Genomic DNA, 23,127 nt, shown 5'->3' with positions numbered 1-23,127 from the left:
CCAGTTGGTGGTTCATCAACCAAATCAACATGTTTGGTGGGAGTGTTGGCGAATAATTGAAGGGACCTAAGCAACCTGATTGTTAAGAAAACAGGGTGGCCGCAGCTTCCAGTTTCAAATGATAGAAATTATTGGAAGGATTTTCGTAGGTTTGCTCAGAAAGTTTGTAATTTTGTTGTCCCATCATGGACTGAGAATATCCCAAAGTATTTTGCATCAAGTGAATAATACTGAAATACAATCATTCCTGTGCAAAATCCAAGTATTGTAATTATTTTGTTTAATACTCTCTACATTAATTGCAGTGAATGTGTTTGTTCCTCGTTAGGCACAGGTTCAGATGTTTACGCACCTACCAGAAGAAAAGCTGGGAAAATCTCCGGTTCATTCAGGAAGACAAATGACTCGCCACCAGATCAAGATTCCAGCAAGCAAGTCAAGTTACCACCTGATTTGTCTCTCCAGTGCCGTTTAGACAAAAGTCAGTCAGGAAAACTTTCTATTAACCCACAAAATGAAATAAAAGCAAACACTGTTTTTGGCATTGGTGAAACTGTCACTGAGGTAAAGCAGGAAATAAAAAGTGCTGAATTTCCAACTGTTTCAGAGTCTGAATATGAAAGGCTTGATCAACCAACCAATTCTGCACGTAAGGAAACTGACAACAATAATGCAGAATCTACACTCAACAATAAAGCTGGACTACTTGATCATGACCACAAACAAGGACCAATCATTCTGGACGAGGACAGGAAAGACTGCACTCTGAACGCAGAAAAACTGCAAAATACAAGTGGTGCTGCCTTAGGAGAAACTAGTAACAGCAATAAACTTCATCATAAACACCAGTCTAAAACAAAACATCAAAAAACTGAGGGTGAGCATGATGATGCTCTTTCAGTGTATAAGCAAAAACACAGAAAACACAAACGCCATAAAGATGCATATTTTGAAGGTGAACGTATTCCCCACTTGGTTAAAAGGAAGAAACTCAAAAAGAGAGACCATGAGGAAGAGCAAAAAGAAAAGGAAGTCTGCAGGCAGAGTGATGATTATGTATTGGAAAAGCTCTTCAAAAAATCTGGTGAATTTACTCATATTTATTGTGCTTCTATTTATCTTTAAGCTGCAAGACAATTTTTCATTTTCGAAAAAAAAGAATTCCGTTCTGATAGTAAGATTTTTATTCCATGGTAGTATTTAATCAAGTGTTCAAACGGTAGCTTTGGTATGCTCACTGCTCGATACATAATTATGCTACTTAGCACTTCTTTGGGTAAATTTTACAAATTTAGTTAAGCAGGAGGGCAAATTATTAGTGAATTGATCTGAAATCTAAAAGATTTGTTTAATTATTCCATCTTTTTTTTATTACTGCACCATTAAGTTTCATTTATTAAAAGTTGGTTATGGGAAAACCCAAAAAATCACATTAGCAAGACGCAATCCAGGTTAATTCAGTGCACGAATGCTGTGAAGTTGGTATTGTTGTGTAAATGACGGTGTTAATCTGGTGCTATTTTCTAATTTCTAAAGGAATCCACAGTGTGATGAAGCATGATGTTATTATGGAGTCATCCAACCCTGATTATGTATTAGTTGAAGCAGAAGCTAATCGAGTTGCTCAGGAGGCTTTGAAAGCACTGAAGGCCTCGAGACAGCGTTGCCTGGGTGTCTCTTCTGATGTGCCATCCAGGATAAATAGCAGTCAGCTGTCAGGGACAACTGCTGCTATAAAGTAAGATATTAGCCGGAGCATTATTTTTGCAAAGGATGTTTTAATTTACTTTTTGCTTTAGTTTAAATTTTAAAAAAGATGTGGTGATGGTGGGTCATCTTGAAATCTGTTTACTATTACTCAGTGATTTCTTAGGCTACATAAGAGGGTAGCCCATTCGTGTGGATCTGTAGTCACATGCAGGCCTGATAGAGTAAGAATGGCAGATTTCCTTAACTAAAAGTGGTTAGTGAACCCATTGTGTTTCCTTGGTAATTTGTGTAACGGTGCAGTAAAAGGTTTGAAAGGGACCTAAAGGACAACTTTTTCATGTAGAGGGTGGTGTGTGTATGGAATGAGCTGTCAGAGGAAGTGAGGGAGGCTGATACAGCTGCAACATTTAAAAGGTATCTGGATGGGTACATGAATGGGAAGGGTTTAGAGGGACAATGCTGACAAATTGGACTACATTATTTTAGGATATCTGGTCAGCATGAATGAGTTGGACCAAAGGGTTTGTATCCATGCTGTAAAACTCTATGACTCTAACTGCACACTTGCCAATATATATTGACTTTTCTGTTCAGGATAAATCAAGAGGGGACCAGCCAAAATTCTAACAAGCATCATGGGTAAAATGACACATTGAGAAATCAATTTTATTGTGGTGTATAACATTTTGAGTCAAGGTCCCTAATCTATGAGTGTCTTCAGCACCATCACTGGGAACTATCCTTTAAAGTCCTGGAGTGACTTCCATTGTAAACTGTTAGAGTCATGATGTCACACCCACCTGTCAGGCACTGTGAAGTCACCTGACCAAGGAAACTGACATTTGGAAAATTTATTTCTAGAATAGAGTTTCCTGGGAAGAGACACTAGCTGAGCATCAGTTGGGTTTGATTGATATCACCCTGGCAAAAATTAAATTAAATTAAACCCTGTTGTATGGAATTAACAAGTATGTATTGGATGAGTAAAGGCAAGGTATTGCGGATGCTGGAGATCTGGATTAAAGGTCGAAAGTACTGGGAAACTCAACAGGTAGGCAGCATCTTTAGAGAGAGAAACAGAGTTAATGTTTTGGGTTCAATGTGACTCTTCTCTTCAGAACCAAACTCAATATAGTAACTGTTTCTTTCTCCATAGATGCTCCCAGACCTGCTGAGTTTCTACAGCACTGTCAGTGTGTATTTGATGAGGTTTGGTTTCCAAATTGGTTGAGTTTTACTCATAAATTTACAGGTCTCTTGATTATCTGTTTCCTTGTTATCCATTGATTATTTTCTAATGTAATTTTAATACCAGTTTCATTAAGAAGAGTGGACTTAGGGAATTTTAAGGATAGTACATGTGCATGTAAACAGCATTCTTATGAACTGAAAATGTAATATCATGCATTCAAAGTGAAATTAGTAACAAATTGTGAGCATAATGCAAGACACAATTTTGAAAAATGTACAGGAAATTTCAAAAGCTATTCCATTTTCTCATGTCTTAGGCAAAGATTTGGTCAGAAGAAAAACCCACTGCTTCCAACTAGCAGCTCTTCTTCCAAATGCACTCCAGAAAAATGCAAGGTATGTTTAATGTGATTTTCACTAATTCTAGTCATGAGGAATGATAGAATGTGCTCAGTTTATTGCTGGGCAGTTTATTAATTGAGGATTGAGGTCATGTGAAACTCAAGTAACATATAGCAATCACTTTAACGAGTGTTCATTGTGCCACAATGAAATTGTTGTTAGGACATGAATAGCCAGCCTATCTACTAATGAGTGTAACCACATATTCGTGGATTTTATAGACATTGGGTCCATAGCAAAACAAAATGAATTTATTCAAATTGTAATTAGTCACAAAGAGAAAGGAGGCATACATAAGGTTTAATTCTATTCTAGAAATAAATTTTCCAAATGTCAGTTTCCTTGGTCAGGTGACTTTACAGTGCCTGACAGGTGGGTATGACATCGTGACTCTAACAGCTTACAATGGAAGTCACTCCAGGACTTTAAAGGATAGTTTCCAGTGATGTGCTGAAGACACTGTGAAGACAAACAGAGCCCTTGAAGAATATAAAGAAAGCAGGAACGAACTTAAACAAGGAGTTGGGAGGACTAAAGGTGCCATGAAATGTCCTTGGCAAATAGGCTTAAAGAAAATCCCAAGTGTTTTATACATCTATAAGGAGCAAGAGGATAGCTAGGGAAAAGATAGGTACACTCAAGATCAAAGGATGGAATTTACGCAAGGAGCTGGAGGAAGTGAGTGAGGTCTCTTAATGAATACTTTGCATCAGTATTCACAAAGGAGAAGGACATGTTGGATGGTGAATCTAGAGAGGGATATTCTACAGGGTGTCAAAATAAAAAAGGAGGTGGTATTAGGTGTTTTGAAAAGCATTAGGTAGACAAGTCCCCAGGACCTTTTGGGATCTATCCTAGAATACTGAGGAAGGCAAGGGAGAAAATAGCTGGGGTCTTGTTAAAATCTTTGTATCCTCTTTAGACACAGGGAAGTCCCAGAGGACTAGAGAATAGCTAATGTTCTTCCTTTGTTTAAGAAGGGAAACCAGAATAATATAAGAAATTACAGGCTGGTGAGCCTTATGTCAGTGGTAGGGAAATTATTGGACAAGATTTTTAGGGATAGCATTACTCGCATTTGGAAAAACATGGACTTAGTAGCAACATGAAGCAAGGCTTTATGTGGGGAGGTTGTGTCTCACAAACTTGATTGAGTTTTTTGAGGAAGTGACAAAAATAATTGAGGGCAGGGTGGTGGGTGTTGTCTACTTAGACTTTAGCAGGGCCTTTGACAAGGTCCCTCATGGCAGGCTGATACAGATGAAGTCACATGGGATCTACATTGAGCTGGTAAGATGGACACAGAACTGGATTGGTCACAGAAGATAGCAGAGGCAAAGTATTTTTCTGACTGGAGATCTGTGATCACTGGTGTCCTGCAGGGATTAGTGCTGGAACCTGTGTTGTCTGTAACATACATAAATGATTTGGAGGAGAATTTAGGTGGCCTGATCAGTAAGTTTGCAGATGACACAAAGATTGGGGGAGCTGCAGACAGTGAAGAGGATTGCCAGAGGATATAGCAGGATGTAGACAAACTGGAATCTTGGGTGGAGAAATGGCAGATGGAATTTAACCTGAACATATGCAAGGTGATGCATTTTGGAAGGTCTAATGCAGAACAGAAGTATAAAGTAAATGGCAAAACCCTTAGAATCATTAACATACAGAGGGATCTAAGCATATAGGTCCACAGTTCCCTGAAAGTGGCAAGTGGATAAGTGGTCAAGAAGGCAAATGGCATGCTTGCCTTCATCAGTCGGGAGGAAGCGTATAAAGATTGGCAAATCATGTTGCAGCCACATAGAACTTTAGTTAGGCCATATTTGAAATATTGCATACAGTTCCGATTGCCACACTCCCAGAAGTCTGTGAAGGCTTTGGAGAGGAAACAGAAAAGGTTTAACAGGATGTTGCCTGGTCTGGAGGGTATTAGCAATGAGGAGAGATTGGACAAACTTGGTTTGTTTTCACTTGAACGCTGAAGGCTGAGGGGTGACCTGATAGAAGTTTACAAAATTGAGAGGCATGGATAGAATGGATAATCAGAATCTTTTTTCCCAGGGTAGAGATATCAGTTACTCGGGGACATAGGTTTAAGGTAAAAGGAGAAAAGCGGGTGTTAGTGGCAAGTTTTTTACACAGAGTAGTAAGTGCTTGGAATGTACTGCCAGAGGAAGTGGTGGAAGCAGATACAATAGCAATGTTTAAGAGGCATCTTGACAGATAAATGAATAGGCAAGGAATAGAGGATACGGACTGCGTAGAGGCAAAGGTTTTGAAAGGCGTCACATGTTGGCACAGGCTTGGTTGGCCAATGAACCTGTTCGTGTGCTGTACTGTTCTTTGTTGTTTGTAATATAATAAAATTGGCAATGTAGAAAACCAGCAGTCCAGTTTAAAATAGGTTAAACACTGTCAATACATTGTAACATGTAAGAGAACCATTTTCAAAATCTTTTACAAGCATTTGTTTGTTTTCCTACTCTTCTACTTTATCCTAAAGATTCTGTTGATAACCAGAGGAAATGGCAAAAGTTATTTTGTTACACTCTTTCACTTCCTGGACTGACATCAATAATCTCAGCTTCAGTCTGTGACAAAGGAAACCAAATTAGCTTCAGGGATACTGGCACCTAAGATCATTTGTTCTGTTCAGTTTTGAAGTTGGTTTTGAAACCTCTCATTCTCGTTGCCAAACAAAGAGACCTTGGGGTGCTGGTTCATATTTCCTTGAAAGTGGAGTCACAGGTAGACATGGTAGTGAAGAACGTTTGGTATGTTTGCCTTTATTGGTCAGTGCATTGAGTATAGGAGTTGGAATGTCATGTTGGGCCTGTTCAGGACATTAGTTAGGCCAATTTTCGAATATGGCACGCAGTATTCTCGTCTCCCTGGTATAGCAAAGACGTTGTTAAACTTGAAAGGGTTCAGAAAAGATTTACAAGGATATTGCCAGGGTTGGATGGTCTGTGCTATAGGGAGAGGCTGAATAGGCTGAGGCTATTTTCCCTGGAGTGTCAGAGGCTGAGGGATGATGTTAGAGAGGTTTATAAAATCATGAGAGCCATGAATAGGGTCTTTTTCCCAGGGTAGGGGAGTCCAAAACTAGAGGGCGTAGGTTTAAGGTGAGAGGGGAAAGATTTAAAGGGACCTTAGGGGCACCTTTCTCATGCAGAGGGTGGTGTGTGTTGGGAATGAGTTGCCAGAGGAAATGTTGGAGGTTGGTACAATTACAACATTTAAAAGGCATTTAGCAGGCTTGCCTTCATTGCTCAGACCTTTGAGTATGGGAATTGGGCCGTCATCTTGAGATTGTACAGGACGTTGGTGAGGCAGCCTCTGGAGTATTGTGTGCAGTTCTGGCTGCCCTTCTATGGGAAAGATATTGATTTGGAGAGGGTTCGGAAAGATACTTACCAGGATATTGCCAAGAATGGAGGGTTTGAGTTATAAAAATAGGCTGAAAAGGCTGGGGCATTTTTCACTGGAGCGTAGGAGGTTGAGGGGTGACCTTACAGAGGATTATAAAATTGTGAGGGACACAGATAAGGTGAATAGCAAGGGTCTTTTCCCTAAGGTGGGGAGTTCAAAACTAGGGGACATATTTTTAAGATGCAAGGAGAAAGTTTCAAAGAGGATGAGGGGCAGCTTTTTTACAGAGAGAGTTCTTCGTGTGTGGAATGAACTTCCAGAGAAAGTGGTGGATGCAAGTACAGTTACAACATTTAAAATACATTTGGATAAGTACATGAATAGGGAACGTTTGGAGGGATATGGGTCAAACGCAAGTAGGTGGGAATAGTTTAGTTTGGGAACATGGTTGGCATGGACTGGTTGGACTGAAGGGTCTGTTTCCATGCTGTGTGACTCTATAAATAAGTGGATAGTGTGACTAGTATTGGACCCAATAAACCTAAGTTACTACTTCAAAAGTACGGATAATTTAGCCATTGACTAAGTTTAAAGGATTTCTCTGCAGAGATAACAGAAGCATCTTCCTTCAGATTAACTATAGACACCTAGCCTATTTTGGAAAGTTAAGAAAAAATGTTGCTTCAAATAAAGGCTGGTAAACTGAGAACTGAGTTTGTAAGCTTATGCTGAAAGTTTGAGTTCTTTGACTCATGATTTTCATTGTTATGCTTGACTGCTGATGACCAGTATGTTAACTGGTCAGCTGTATTCAATGATATTACTAAGTGGCATGTGGAAACCCAGTTGAATAAACTATTTAGGCTTAAGCAAGGAGGTTTGTATAATAAATGATGTTTGAACTAACCTTAGTTCAGTAAGTAACGTGCTGAGATATCTGCAAAATTAGTAGCATCTTGCGTGGAGTATCTTGCATGCCTTCATCAAGCAGTTTTGGTCTGATTAAAGTCTGATTCAGCTGTTAGAAACTATTTATTTAAAGTGAACATGCTGGATAACGCAGCAAAATGCAGTAGAATGTGACCTTTCAACAGTGTTCAATGTAGGGCCACTGGATGTTGCTGGTACACTTAACATGTTGCAGGTTTAGTGATCGGAATGATACAAGCTGCTCCTTTACAGATACAGATGCAATTTTTAGGATAACTTTTGAATATAATTTTCTAATGAGTCATGATAGATAAACATATTTATTAATATTAGATATTAGTGATTAATTTCTTAACCTTTGCAACAGCTGCTACAAGAGTTGAGAACATTTTGACTTGTTTTGTTTTCTTAAATCTTTGCTGTGTGATCACTTTCTTCATTGACCGAGAGGGTAGTGAATTAATTGTATGAGATCTGCTTCTTTGGTTTACTTTTTCTGCTCAGGATGCTGCTGTCATTGAAAAGGACGAAGCTGCCAAGTCTCATTTCAGTGGCGTTCCAACAGAAGAAGAGGCAGGTCGTATGCTCCCATCCTCTTCCTCATTACTGGCCAAAATGCGAGCAAGGAATCACTTGACTTTGTCTCAAAGCCTTGAAAGTGATGAGAGCTCCGAGCCTGCGACAGTGCCCCCACCTGTTCCAACTGAGCATGATGAGCTGTTGGTGGACATGAGGAACTTCATTGCATTCCAGGCTAGTGCTGATGGGCAAGCCACAACTGCTGAGTTGTTACAGGAGTTTCAGTCCAAGTTATCACCTGCTCAGACAGTTGTTTTCCGAGAACTTCTAAGAAACTTGTGCACTTTCCACAGAAATGCGTCTGGGAATGGAATTTGGACACTGAAACGAGAATTTCAATGAACATTCCTGGTGCTGCTAATAATCATGTCAGCAGTGTCACTGAGAACTAACTTTAATTGCTGCTAAGTAATGCAATAATTTCAATAAGAAGGCTTGAATTATCCGTGACAAATTTGTGTTGTCAAAAAGAAAACTTGAAAGTATAGAACTGATTTCAATTTACTCCTCTGCAGGGATAAAATTTAACACTGAAAGAAAAAACTGCAACAAAGCTGTATTTTTTTGTCAGTGGCATAAACTTAAAAGAAAGAGTTTTAACTTGGGTTATATTTCTTGGAAATTTAATGTTGACAAGTTGCTATGGACCTGATATGAAAAAGAACATTTAAAATTGTGTTGTGTCAAGTTTGAATTCATGATTTCAAAGCACTTACTTTTTAGTCTTGAATATCACCATATTTAGTTTTGATCCTAAAATGTCTGAAATTTTTCACTTATTGATGACCTGATTTCATTGGAAGACAAGCTTGTTTACTATGGGGAATGTTTAATTAGCATAGCCCAGTTATATTGGTAAATAGTACACAATTGTAAATGTTAATTAAAAACTAAATGCATACAAACATCTTAAATAAACCAAAGTTTTTTTTTATTTTGCTAAAAATTTCTTTTTGTTACATTGAACTGGTTTTTGAGAAATAGATAAATATAATCTGAATAAAATCAGAACATGGGTTAAAATTGTAAATTTTAATATGGAACACTGGATTGGTCAGTGAAAATAACATTTGTTTTCTTTGTGTGCTTTAAAAAAATTCACTATAAGACAATAAGATATAACATAATGCCAATATGCATTTTGCAATAATACATTACCTATGATTGCTCCACTGCCTCTACTTCACTTCCATTTGAACTGCTTGATTTTATTTTCACAGTTCAAGCAAGCATAATTTGAAAATTTCTGGCCCCAATATTTTGCTGTTCTTCCTTTTTCCTGTCAGCTGCTGAAATCTGAAGACTTGAATTTATGTAGCACCTTATCACATCCTCAGGGCATTTGAAAATGCTATTTGGCCAGTGAGCCATGTTTTGAGGTGTAATCATTCTTATGCAACAGCCAACCTAAGCAGAAAGAAAACATCTACGAACACCAAATGAATCAGTGACCCAGTCATCTAGTTTTTGACAGTCTTAGTCAAAACATTAAGATATTTGCTTGCACTTCTTTGAGTGGTGCATTGGGGTCCTTCTGAGCACGTGAAGTTTAGGTTTGATGCCTCAATACCTTTGATTGTACAGCTCTTCCTCAGTTCCAGAGCTAATTGCCTGTAGATGAGACTGGGACCACAATCTGCTGATTCAGGTACAAGTGTTAGCAACCAAGCGTGCCAGTTTAGAATTCACTATATTTAGTTTGTGTTGGAGAGCTTCCACTTAAAATTAAAAAAACTAGTTTCCATTGAAAAGAAACACTGACATTTTTCAGTTTCTTCAGTAACATCAAAAGTTATTTCCTTAGTTTTGAACCCATTTGGATGTTTTTTTAATGTCTTTATACATTGCTGTTTCAGTGTTGAATGTAACTAACTTATGTGAGGTGGTGAAATTAGGATTTGAACAAGAGTTTGACTCCTTACATTGACAATAATGGATCCTCTTTGTTAATGTGTAGGTCAGTACTGCAATATCTTCCAACTTTATCTTCAAAAAGAATTTAGTTCTTTCACCTCACTTTGGTCTTTTAAGGCTGAATTCTGGAAAGAATTAAGAGACAACTCACATAACGTATTGAGGATTGTCCAATGTTTCATTGTAGAATTAAATAATTTCAAACTTTTTTTGCTGGCATCTAAGCTTCTGTGGAGATATTTTAACAGTTCCGTGTTGAAAGTCCTCAATACTTTGTCTAACTTTTCATTTTAAGTCAATGCAAATCATGACCTGCTTCATTAGCAGCTATTTAAATAAAACTGTTCATTGGACTTAGTTTGTGGGCTAATCCAAGTGAGGAGGGTAAAATTTCTTCTGTCAGTAATTTTGGTGAGAAGCCTCTAGCTCTATAATTAGGGAACTTTTTAACAAAATTTTCAGCAGGAGAGGTTCATCTGTTGCTTCTAACAATGCGCAATTGCATTCAACATCCAAATAAATTGTCAAACCTTGCTGCAAATGCAACTATTTGTTACTGTGTACACTAATCACTGTCCAATTTTCATACAGTTTTCTGAAATGTTGTGGTTGGTTGGCTCACCGAACTCGTTCGTTGTTCCGCAGATGTTTCATTACCCTGCTGGGTAACATCATCAGTGCAGCCTCCGATGAAGCAATCTTGAGTTTTCCCGCTTGTTATTTAAACTCTGGTGTTCGTTGAGCTGGATTACCTCACTTCTGGTTTTCCTCCGCAATGGAGTGTATATGGGGTCTATCTGTATGTGTTGGTTGATGGCTTTCTTAGTGGAGTACCAAGCTTCTAGGAATTCCGGTGCTTGTCTCTGCTTTGCCTGTCCCAAGATCCTGGTGTTGTCCCAATCGAATTGATGGTTCTCCTTATCCACGTGGATAGAGATGAGTGAGTATTGGTCGTGTCTTTTTGTTGCCAATTGATGTTCATGTAACCTTGTGGTTAATTTCCTTCCTGTTTGTCCAATGTAGTGTTTGTCACAGTCTCTGCAGGCAATCTTGAATAAGATATTGGTCCTGTCCATAGTGGGTAGTGGGTTTTTGGTCCGGGTGAGCAGTTGGCATAGGGTGGATGTGGGTTTGTGTGCTACTCTCATGCCCAGTGGTCATTGGAGTCTTGTGGTCAGTTCAGATGTGTTCCTGATATAAGGTAGCATGGTGAGTGTGTCGGGACATGTAGTATCTTCCTGGTGTCGTTCGTGTAATAGGCATCTTCTGACCCAGTTTTTCGGGTATCCATTGTCTTTGAATACCTGGAAGAGGTACTCTTCTTCTTCTTGGCATAGTTCTGTGCTGCTGCAGTGTGTTGTTGCCCATTTAAATAATGTTCTCACGCAACTTCGTTTTTGTGTGTTAGGGTGGTTGCTGTTGAAATTCAGTGCTTGGTCAGTGTGTGTGGCTTTCCTGTGTACCTTTGTTAGGAATTCCACATTTGTCGTGCGTTCCACCGTGACATCCAGGAATGGGAGCTGTTTGTTCTTCTCCTCTTCTCTGGTGAATCTGATCCCAGTGAGGGTTTGATTATTAGTTCATGTGTCTCCTCTAGTTTGGTCCGTTTAATAATGACGAAGGTGTCGTCCACGTAGCGTATCTATAGTTTTGGTTGGATTAGCGAAGGGCCATACTTTCAAGTGTCTGCATCACCGCTTCAGCTATTAGTCTGAAGATAGGTGATCCCATGGGTGTCCCATTGATCTGTTCGTATATTTGGCCATTAAAGGTGAAGTGGGTGGTGAGGCATAAGTAGCTTCAGCATGTTGTCTGTGTTGTTTTAGTAGTGCTGTCATTGTTTCTCTTGCCAGTGGTATGTCGATTGATGTGAATAGGGCAATAGCGTCAAATGATACCATGGTCTCGTCGTCATCTATTCTTAGGTCCTTGATGGAATTGAGGAACTCTTGGGTTGAGTGGATTGAGTGGCATGACTTGCTGACAAGGTGCTTTAGTCTCCTTTGTAGCGCCTTGAGTAATCTATGCGATGGCGTGCCTGGCAGGGAGACTATGGGTCTGAGGGGTACTTCCAGTTTGTGTACCTTTGGGAGGCTGTAGAATCTGGGGGGGCGCGGTGTTAGTTCCTTCAGGTTTCATTCTTAAGAAGTCTGTTTTGTTGATTTGGCCGGTCTGTTTTGTTGATTTGGCCGGTCTGTTTTGTTGATTTGGCCGGTCTGTTTTGTTGATTTGGCCGATCTGTTTTGTTGATCTGTCCGGTCTGTTTGAGTCTCTTTAGTGCGATAAGAATCTTTTTGCCCAGTTGTGGTGTTGGGCATATCTGCACTTGTGCCGGTATGTGTTCTTATCGGCTAGTAGTGCATGTGCTTTGGAGAGGTAGTCCCTTTTATTTAGATTTAGTTTATTATTTATTATTATTTAGCTTAAATAACAGGTGGGAAAACGCAACAGCGCTTTATCAGAGGCTGCACTGGTGATGTTACCCAGCAGGCTAATGAAACAAACCAGCTCGGCGAACCAACCATCCACAACCCGAGCTACAAATCTACTCTAAAATGTTAGAGTTTCCTGAAATCGCAGAAAGAAATCCACCAAACAAGCTAATGCGTAAATTTGAATTACTGTTTTGCATTTTAAACAGGTGAACAAAAAATTGTACACAATTACAAAACGTACAATTGTTCATATGTTCTAATTTGAAATCTTGCAATGAGTAATTGCAACAATGATTTTGGTACATTTGCTTTACAAATGCAGCAGTGCCCTCTAATTAGCTGATCTAATGCATAAGGTGCCATAAAGTTAATAGTGTACCTTTGTCACGGTAGTTGTTGATGTGTTGTGATGTCAATGAAAAGGTTATTTGTGTATTTCAATTGAATTTTCAAAGCATTAAAATATTAGAATAAAAACCTCTTTTTCAATCATTTTTGGCAAGTGAAGTTTCACATGACACCAACTTTTGAGGTTCTATTTGGGTATCATTTCAATAGCCTGAATTGGTGATAACTTCATAAAAGATTTAATATTTTAGATGATATATGTTTGCTTTGTTCCTTGTAGAAAATACATGACGATGCTTTATTATAATTGGCAAGTAGGCTAGTGATTGTGGAAGAAAAAGAACTTTTGGAAGTAGATGAGTAAATTATATTGAACAATGCAGAGTGGGATGAGGGCTTGGCAGAACTCTTAGTTAAAAAGATTAGTTTTTACTCTTAATTCTGAAAGTACATTTAACTTTTTCAGTTTTACAAATGTGCATTATTATCATATTAACCTACAGCCAATAGGACATTCTAAGAAGGCAACGTTGGGACATAATTTCTAATTCTCCACCTTTGCAACCTCTGCAAATGAAATTTTATTAAATCATTCCTTTGTTTGAATATAACTTTTTTGTACTTAATATAATTGAGGAGCATGTATTTACCACTAGGGCATGCATTTAAAATACTACTTTTGAAACACATTTACTTATCATTTCTCGTAGCATTGTTAATATACATGACAATATTGGTTACTGGCTTAAATATTAGGAAATGCAGCATGTATCTGAATAAAGTTTCTCGAGTGAACTATGATCACTAAAGATAATAGTTAAACCAAATACCCAGGGAATGATTTTTGAATGAAATTGAATTTTTAAATTTTTTTCCTGCCTTTGATACCTTTACATTCCTGTACAGTTTAATCAATACGATGTTGCTCTGACATTTGAATGCTACCTTTTAAGTACAAGATGCCCACTTTAAAACATTTTGTTGAATAGATTAACTGCTCGGTAGCCTCAAAAGCGTGGACAATAAAGATTTGTTGAACAAAACCATTTGAAGTGTGTGGTTTTCAAGCATTCTACACAAATTCCGTTGCACAAAACAAGTTGTATTTATATAATGCCTTCAACATAAAAAGAAGCCTCCCCGGTCCACCTTAGGAAGTGTGAATGGGGTCAGGAAAAGGTAAATAGGTCGATAAGCCAACAATGATGGCATGGTGATCCAAAAAGTTGGAGTTCTTAGCATTGAGATGGCTCTTATTGGCAAAGCAGAGGCAAAGAGTTTACAAATGAAGATTATGGGTAATAGAGAATAGAAAAAAAGTAGGACAATAATCCAGATCTAGGCTGCTGTAGCAAAGTACAAAAAAAACTGAAAAAAAACTCAGCAAGTCAGGCAGGAGAGAGCGGGAAGTACTTGAGTTGTTGTTGCCGGTCCAATGACTTATTATGGAGCAGAATTTCAATATTTCAAGTCAATGACATTTCACCTGAACTGAAGGAAGATTTTTTTTTAACCAAGTGGAAGCAGGGAGGGGACTGGAAGAACAAGGAAGATAAGGTGGAGGCTAGAGGAGATTACGTAATAAAGATTTCATGATTCACAGCCAAAGAGAGTTGTCATTGATGTAGTTAAGAAACAAAAGCTGTGACCAAATGAGGAATGGTTTGCTCCATGACTTTAAAAAAGCTACTTACTTCAAGTTCCTGGCAGTGATGGTCGCCAAAAATCTGTCGTGATCCGCCCACGTAGACGTGACCGTCAAGAAAGCACACCGTCTCTACTTCATCAGGAAGCTGACAACAACAAATCAAACGCAAACATGGCTGAAGAAAGAAACAGCATAAAGCATGAAGGTTTCCAAGACTCGTTAGATAGGAAGCAGAGAGGAGGGTTTGGGAACTGGATCAAGATGGTCATAAATTGTTTCATTGATGGTGCAGGGGTGGGGTTTCTGAATGAGATCAAGTCAGAACGTGGGAAGGGGTGCTACAGTGATGGGAGAATGGAGTCAGACCTGAAGTTGCTAGTTGAAGGTGACCTTTAAAATGCAAGAAGCAAGCAGCCCGTCTGAGTCAGCAAGGATTGAGGTGCATTGCAGGGCAAGATGTTAGACCAGCAGGCATTTCAAGAAAGGGGAAAGGGCTTACTCTTCCTTATTTCTGGAACAGAAAATGACAGAGAGTGACGGGAGGTGATAATCTGGGTGGGTGGGATTGGTGAGTAGGCCGGGGCTTCAGCCCAGTGCAACTGCGCGTCAAGCCTATGTAAATTCAGAAACCACCAGAAATTGCTGAAGAAATTCAGGCGGTCTGGCAGCATCTGTGTAAACTCAGAGGCGACCCTAGAGAGTAACCGGGGAAGGGATTGACAAGGTTATAGATACTTGAGAAAGTATTTAGGAGCGACCATGAACCAAGACACGACTTCAGCTCCCTTTATGAACCCGTTCTTAAAAATAAAGTTTAACATGCTTACAACTTAATAAATAAATTTGAACTGGCAAGTTTCTCAAAAGGTTGGTGACAGGATTTCAAGTTTATTTACATAAATACCAAAACCGGTTAAACTATTTCTGAGACAACAGAGTGGAGCAAACGTCAGCTTTCCTGCTCCTCTGATGCTGCCTGGCCTGCTGTGTTCCTCCAGCTCCACACTGTGTTATCTCTGACTCCAACATCAGCAGTTCTTGCTACCTCTGATTTATTTCTGGGGTGCCTTATGCAATTCTGAAAGAAGGGTCGATAGACTCAAAACGTTAACTCTGTTTCTCTCTCCACAGATGCTGCCAGACGTGCTGAGTTTCTCCAGCAATTCCTGTTTTTCTTTATTTCCAAAGTAGTAGTTCTCGTTTGTGTTTTTGCCTTCATCATGATTGCGTAGCCTCCCTCACTCCACATGCATTGATCGACTTCAGAAATTAGTCGTGAACAGAAAGCCAAATCGAATTGAACGTTCATATACAGTGCACATTGGTCGCGCCGCAGTCTGCGCGGCATAAAACCACAACACACGGTCAACACAGAAATAGAGCTCGGCCTTGATTTCGAGACTCTTTGAATCATTTACAAACCAAACTATTGCTGGGTCCTGCAACAGTATGGGATGCATTAATATCAATCCATGTAATTACATTTTGCTGAACTACCTTCTCCTTATCAATTACATCTTACTTATTACACCGCCAAGATCTAACCTTTCAATGCTTCGGGAAACCGAGGAGATAGACCGAGGAATTGGATTAGATAACTATGTCAGCGGAATTGTTGTGTACTAATGAAAAACAACAACAACACGCCTATGAGGCTCTTCTAGCCTTGCCTCATGAGAACCTACTAATGAAAATATGGGCCTTTATTACTCTCTCCTCACCACGCACACATTAAATAATGCTTCATAATCACATAATGTGTCCTTTAGTTAATGAATCTGTTCTGGAAGAAAAGTTTAACACAAAATTAAATTTGCTTTACTTTGGCTTTTAAATTTGCACATCAAATGCTTTTGAGCGCCTGAAAAAAAAAGCAGATATCACTTTTTTTTAACAAGAGTTTGAAAACGAACACTTAATCTCTAGGCATCGAGAGAGAATGAAAATAACCTTTACAGGAAACTGGATACGACTGAAACAAAAGTGATCCCTCGTGCATTTCATGACTTTCAATATCAATATCATCCTTGTTTTGATGCCATTTGTTTTAAGACATCCTGATCAGTTAGTCAATGCAGTTCCAGAAATATTTTCAGGATGCTGGAAATCTGAAACAAAAACTCAAATTGCTGGAGAAACTCACCAGGTCTGGCAGCATCTGTGGAAAGAAAGCCGAAACAGATTACTGAACTGGAAACGTTGACTCTGTTCTCTGATAACAGATGAGTTTTTCCAGGGATTTCTGTTTTTTTTTCAGCATCCGCGGTTCTTTGGGTACTTTTTGGCGGCTGGGGGAGGTGTGGTGTTTATTTGTTGATCTGTAAAACGAATCCTTTTATTTTTTTTTACACAGTGTTGTTCCTCAAGTTTACTATCAGATTTGCATTTATTTGATGCATTTTGTCGTTTTGAACTGTATTGAAATCTCCATTTGCCTCGAATATGACTTCTTTCTAAACAACTGTATAGTTGACGTGACATATTTTGTTAAAAGAAACTTAAGGTTGGTCTTTTTTCCCCCCATTCCTTCTTATCTCTCCCTTGTAGTTACAAAACCTGCAATTTATGACGGGATGTTACTCTCACACCAGAGAGAGGTTCCGCGGGGCAATGCCTCGCGCAGAGTTAATTTCATTTGTCACAGAAATCCCCAGAAATGTGTTTTTTTTTAAAGTGAATGAATTGGACCGAATGTAATCCGGGGCTCGAGTACAGAAATCTGATCACCAAGAAATATTGGCGAGGAGCTCTCTCAGCCTCACCCTGAAATTACATCCTGATCGATGCAATTACCAGAAATGGAAACATATTGGCAAAAAAAAGGACTGAAATTTACAGAATCCTTTCCTCCTCGAGCTCGATGGAAAGAAAGACAGCAAACACTAGGTTTTCATTTGCGTCAATGTTCAGCCTTTTTCGTTTGCTTTCCGTCGTAAGCCTGGGCTGGCAGCTTACAGATAACGCGACCCAGGTTCCTTGGAAACCGGATGAGCAGAAATTAACCAGGGCATGTGGATCCCAACAGGAAAAAAAGAAGTGTCTCTAACAGCCTGTGACAATTAAACCAACCATTTACATTCATAATGCTCCCCATGCACAATTGATGGCAGATCCTTAGTGTAATCGTCTGTTGTAGCACTGCAGTAGACTTATAGAGTGGCCCGAGTACTATAAGACCTGTGCATTTTTTTAAAGACTGGTGCCGACATAATCCTGAACACTACAAAGGTCAGCATCAAGCATAAAGGCTAGGTAATAGTTTCTGCATGTTTTTATTGCAAATAGCTCAACACAAAACGTTTCTGAAGCAAGGCTTTGTTGCATTAATTTCTCAACAGAAATGGAAGAAGCAGCGATTAGTAAAAAGAACGGATATATATTAATTGAGCATTACATGCAAAACAGTTCCTAGGAGGAAGAATCATTACTGTATTTTTGTAAGGAATAATTCTTCTATACAAACTGCATTTGAATTTTGAAACTAAATGTAACATCTTTAATGGGTATATTTAATGGAACCAGTTGTTTTGCTCCAGCAATATCTACCTTTGTCTCACAATGAGTTAAAAATGCTGTTTTTAAATACATTGGAAAATCAGTATCTGCATTAATAGCTTGCTAACAGCGTGCCTTCTCATGTTTAGCTCAGAAACAAATCCAGAAAGCTGAGTGTGTTGTGTTTGGCGTCAATGATTGTTAAAGACTTAACGAAATGGGAGATTAAAAGGTACAGGTAAAATAAATTGGACAAAAGATCACCGTTTAAGACAAATAGGTGGCTTGCTGAGGCATTGGGGGCATGAATTGTGTTTGGTTTATTTGAAGATTAAACATGAAATTCTGATCGAATAGGATTGCAGCCATTGAAAAACAAACTCAAGTCCTTTATTCAGGAATAATGTGATCCATTAATGGTGTTTATTTGAAGCTGCCGAAATTATTTTTATCCTATTCTAAACCTTTGATTTCGTACGTTGCTGCTGCACACATCCAGCACCCTCACGCTTTATATGGTGTTGCTCACAGTGTATCCGAGAAGCACCGCTCTGGGACTCAATGTAAGCTGTGATATGTTTCAGAAAGACAGAGCTGGCCTGTATCTCTGAAGATATCACCGTGACATTGGCCCTGGAGGATGCCAGCGCATTTCCTTTCTCATTGGTGGAGTGTGCTACTCTGGCCCCTGTCGCTCTTCTCGTTCAGGGTCCCAGTGGAGAGGAAGAGAGAAGCGACCAAGAATCAGCTGGTTCCCGAAACTATCCAGAGTCTCCACCAAGTGTTTGGGCTGGGGGAGATGCCACGGGCCAGTGGCGCACTCAGGAGAGCTCCGCAGTACATGCTGGATCTCTTCAACGCTGTCGCAGATGCTAATGGTGTGAGCAAATCTCCCGGACACTTGGAGGGCAATGTTGTGCGAAGTTTTGAGGATAAAGGTGTGTAAAATGCAAATCGTTAAACAAATCGCACACACTTAAAAACACCGAAGTTACTGGCACCCAACAACAAATTCAGAATTAAAATAGAACAACATTCCTCGTACAGGACAACGAGCGATTAGGTTATTGCAAGAATTTTAACATAATTTGGATGCTTTAACACAATTTGGGGATTTTCCAGTTATTTTGCCGGAGATTGAAATATAGAATAAGTTTGAGCGATATATTTCCAAATGTAGATTTTGTGTGAAATGGAAGAGAGTTAATTTGAGCTAGGTATCCCTTAATATTGTGAGATAAGTGGTCAGTGTATGCTTTATCCAGACTGGTTAAATGTTTATATCTGGAACAGGAGCCCTTGAGCTATACACACGCGTCCGGCCAAGACTTTAAATATACTCACGGGCAGCGTGACATTGTTCGAGTTAATTATCATGTGAATGTGGGACAGGGATTGTTTCGGCTGGATGCGCTGACCCGAAATGTCTTTCTTTTCTTCTAGTTCATAGTAACCAGACCTGCTTTTACTTCAATGTCACTTCAGTTGGCAGGTACGAACAGCTCCTCAAAGCTGAGCCGAGGCTCTTTCAGTTAAGAGGACCCTCTCAGCACGCTTCTCAATCGTGCTGGGTAAGCGCTTTCACTTGTCTTCCTCCTGTTCGGCTGAACGAGTTGATACCGGGTTGTGTCCTCAGTGGGGAGACTTGTTGTTCCAAAGTCGAGCCCCATGTCTTGTGTTTTTTTTTATTCATTTACAAGGTCGACCTGTGCGAGTTACTGAACAGCAGCGGAACTCGGGGTAGAGTGATTTCCTCCAGAACTATCCCTCTGTCCGTTGAAGGATGGCAAGTGTCCCCTGTCACTCAGACAGTGAGTGCAGGATACTGGGATCAGCAATGGTTCTAAGAAGGGAATTTCATTGTCAATTATTGATGAAATCATTACGCACCTCCGAATCCTAATAGCCAGGACAACGGTATGTCAATTGCAATGCATTAATCCAGCACCACAGTGCGGTTCATTAACGCAGGAGCCTTATATATACTATTATTATTCGATTTAGGCCATTAATTGTGGCTTTCAATAAGGTTTCTTGAACATTAATACAATCGTTATTATTATTCCTGCCCTCACTTTTTGTCTCATTTTCACACCCCGTTACGAGCTTAGAATAAAAGTTTAGGAGCTGTCTCCAGACGTGATGTTGCCTGGTATGGAAGGTTCAAGTTATAAATCTGGGGCTGGAGCCGTTTTCCCTGGAGCGTCAGAGGTTGAGTGGTGACCTTATAGGAGTGTATAAAATCATGAGGGGTATAGATAGAGTTAATAGTAGGTGTCTTTTCCATATTTAAAGACTAGATGGCACATTTTTAAGTGAGGGGAGAGAGAGTTTTAAAAATCTCATGAGGGGCAAACCTGTCACACAGAGGGTAGATCGCGTGTAGAATGAACTTCCTGAGGAAGTGGGCACAATCACAATGTTTAAAAGACATTTGGATGGATATATGAATAGGAAAGGTTTGGAGGGATATGGGCCAGGAGCAGGCAGGTGGGACTAGTTTAGTTTGGGATTATGTTCAGCATGGACTGGTTGGACCGAAAGGTCTGTTTCCGTGCTGTATGATTCTATGACTCTTGGAATATACACATCTGTCTTGTAGAATCTCAGATCTTGGCGCTATCTGCAGTGGGATGTTATAAGGGTCGGGGGGTAGGCGGGAGATGGAAGAGGTAGCTTGTTTTCTGTAGCTCTGTGCGGGAAGGTTCAATAATTGACCGGTTCTAACTCTCTGGCAGGTGTGGAAATGGGTCAGGAATAGCAGCTCAAACCACGGCTTCGTGCTATGCACCGACAACTCGCAGCAACCCAGCGATGTCAGATTTGCAAAGAGTGGCGACCCCCAGAAGGAGTCCCGGCCTTTCCTGGTGATCTTCAGCGAAGACAATGAGCTCGAGGCTTCCAGGCCCCTCAATCCAGCAGGTGAAGGGTCTCTCTGCGTTTCAAAAATAAATCCACTCACTTCTCCCTGAAAACATTCCGGCTGAGGGCAGGTGGCAGTTTTTGTAATCATTTTCGGCAAGCCTAGCCTTATTTCAGTTTGTTCTGATCTCTCGCTCATTGTCAGCCCTTGATGGTTCTATTACATCGAAAAAATCCACCTTGAGCTGAGGTTATCTTGGAGTAAAATGTTGCTTCAGTTTAACATGTTCATAGTGGGTGATTAATGTTTAACAAAAACAGAAATTGCTGGAAAAGCTCTGCAGGTCTGGCAGCATCTGTGGAGAGAAATCAGAGAGTTAAAGTTTCGGGTCGAGAACTCTTCTGAGGAAGGGTCTCTCGAGCAGCAACGTTAAACTCTGATTTCTCTCCACAGATGCTGCCAGACCTGCAGAGCTTTTCCAGCAACTTCTGTTTTTGTTTCTGATTTACAACACCCGCAATTCTTGCGGTTTTGATCAGCGTTTAATACAGAATTTAATACAGAAATTAATACAGAATTGATAGTATTAACCAATCTCTTTCATTCACACAGATACACGTGTTGAATCACAGTTCCTCACAAGGAACAAAAGAATCTTGACTTTAGTTCTTGTTGAGTTGCTGGTGTTTTTTTTTGTCTTTGTGTAATGTGATTGGGGCTGTTTTAATCATGTCAATGGTTTATTTAGGAGACAGCGCACCATGGATGAAGAAAGAGCCAGCTATTCCAGCATTGCCGAGTGTAAAAGTCATTGCTCCTTCATCCCGGCTCACTCAAAGCAGGAAGATCCGAGCTGTCCCGATGATAGCCGCAGCTCGCCTTCTGCCCTGTCACACACCCTCTGTACGTGGACTTCGAGCAGATCGGCTGGTCTAACTGGATCATCTCCCCAAGGGGTTACAGCGCCTATTACTGCAAAGAGGCCTGCCCATTCCCAATGGGGCAAGGCTTTAAGACCACCAACCACGCCACGGTGCAGTCTATAGTGCATGCCCTGAAACTCTCCAAACAGCTGGTCAGTCCATGCTGCGTCCCAGACAACTTACACTCCATAAACCTGCTGTACTTTGACAATGAGGAGAATGTAGTGCTGAGGCAGTACAGGGACATGGTAGCAGTCAGTTGTGGATGTCACTGATTCAACGCCGCGTTTCCCCCTGTCCCAAATTGGGATAATGGCTCACTTTCAATGAGGACATAAAACTGGGGATACTCTTTGGACAGGGAATGACATCGATGGGATCAGACTATGTTGATCTTTTAAACATTGCAATTGCTTACAGAACTCCAGCTTCAGAGTCTATTTCTTTGGTTGTGGCATGCTTTATACTAACTGAGAAGCTGAATAAAGGGCGAGGTGTAATTTCTTTCTAACAAACTAAAATGGCGTTGTTATTGCAACGGGTCCCGAAACATCAGCTTTCCTGCTCCTCTAATGCTGCCTGGCCTGCTGTGTTCCTCCAGCTCCACATTGTGTTATCTCAGGCTCCAGCATCTGCAGTTCTTGTTACTGCGCTGTTAATTAGCTGAATACTTCCCCAATCTATGTCATTACATACAGCTCGGCATTGATGACTTGTAATGAAACGGCTGAGAGCGTGTTGCGTTTGTTGGTTGTCACGTTGGTCAGACGAAAAATTAATTCTTTATAATGTTAAGTAAAACGTGTAACTTGATAGTGACGCTGACGGTGCAAAGAAAACCATCTCCGCTCTCAAATTTGATTTCATTTCCATAAGATATTTATTAGAATTATGAAAGGCAGTGAAACGGCCATCAGTGATTCGGACCAAGGCCTGTTTAAAACATTCAGTATTCTGCCCCAGCTCAAAGTCTTCCCTTGAAAGACAATTTCAACAAATAAGTTACAGAGCAAAGGTACTCCCTGTCACAATTGTGAGCTGTGATGGTTTTCACTCAATCTTGGGGGGAAAAAAACGTATTTATACTTTCGTCGTTTACTTGTTAAAGTATTTTGGGGGAAATATATCTTTGTAAAGAGAGAACAAAATCAAGTTTAGAACACGTTTGGTTCTGGTTTTTGTTCAACGCTATGTAATGGTACAGTCTGAATAAATTATACGACAGTTCCCAGTTATTAATAATGTGCACTGAGTTTTAGTGAACTTGTGGAAATCGGCTGATTGATTACTGCACTGATATTGATGAGTGCAATA

General features: G+C 39.9%; 1 protein-coding gene and 1 pseudogene across 4 annotated transcripts in view; both read left to right on the top strand.

Annotated features, from left to right (window-relative positions):
* The window catches only part of ercc6 (excision repair cross-complementation group 6), a 57,357-nt gene extending 44,328 nt beyond the window's left edge, over positions 1–13,029 (top strand). For 3 of the 4 annotated variants that reach the window (XM_048616316.1, XM_048616317.1, XM_048616320.1), the window contains 4 exons: positions 329–1,084; positions 1,537–1,738; positions 3,219–3,297; positions 8,113–13,029. In XM_048616316.1, the coding sequence (XP_048472273.1) occupies positions 329–1,084; positions 1,537–1,738; positions 3,219–3,297; positions 8,113–8,529 (1,454 nt within the window). In that variant the 3' untranslated portion in view covers positions 8,530–13,029. The remainder of the gene's footprint in view (positions 1–328; positions 1,085–1,536; positions 1,739–3,218; positions 3,298–8,112) is intronic. The other variant, XM_048616318.1, reaches the window with a different exon arrangement.
* Positions 13,030–18,667: 5,638 nt separating this feature from the next.
* Positions 18,668–22,088, top strand: LOC109930532 (annotated as a pseudogene).
* The last annotated feature ends 1,039 nt before the right edge of the window (positions 22,089–23,127 follow it).

Source organism: Rhincodon typus, chromosome 34, assembly GCF_021869965.1.
Source record: "Rhincodon typus isolate 14 chromosome 34, sRhiTyp1.1, whole genome shotgun sequence".
Classification (NCBI taxonomy): Eukaryota; Metazoa; Chordata; class Chondrichthyes; order Orectolobiformes; family Rhincodontidae; genus Rhincodon; species Rhincodon typus.
This window is presented reverse-complemented; position numbering and strand designations above follow the sequence as displayed.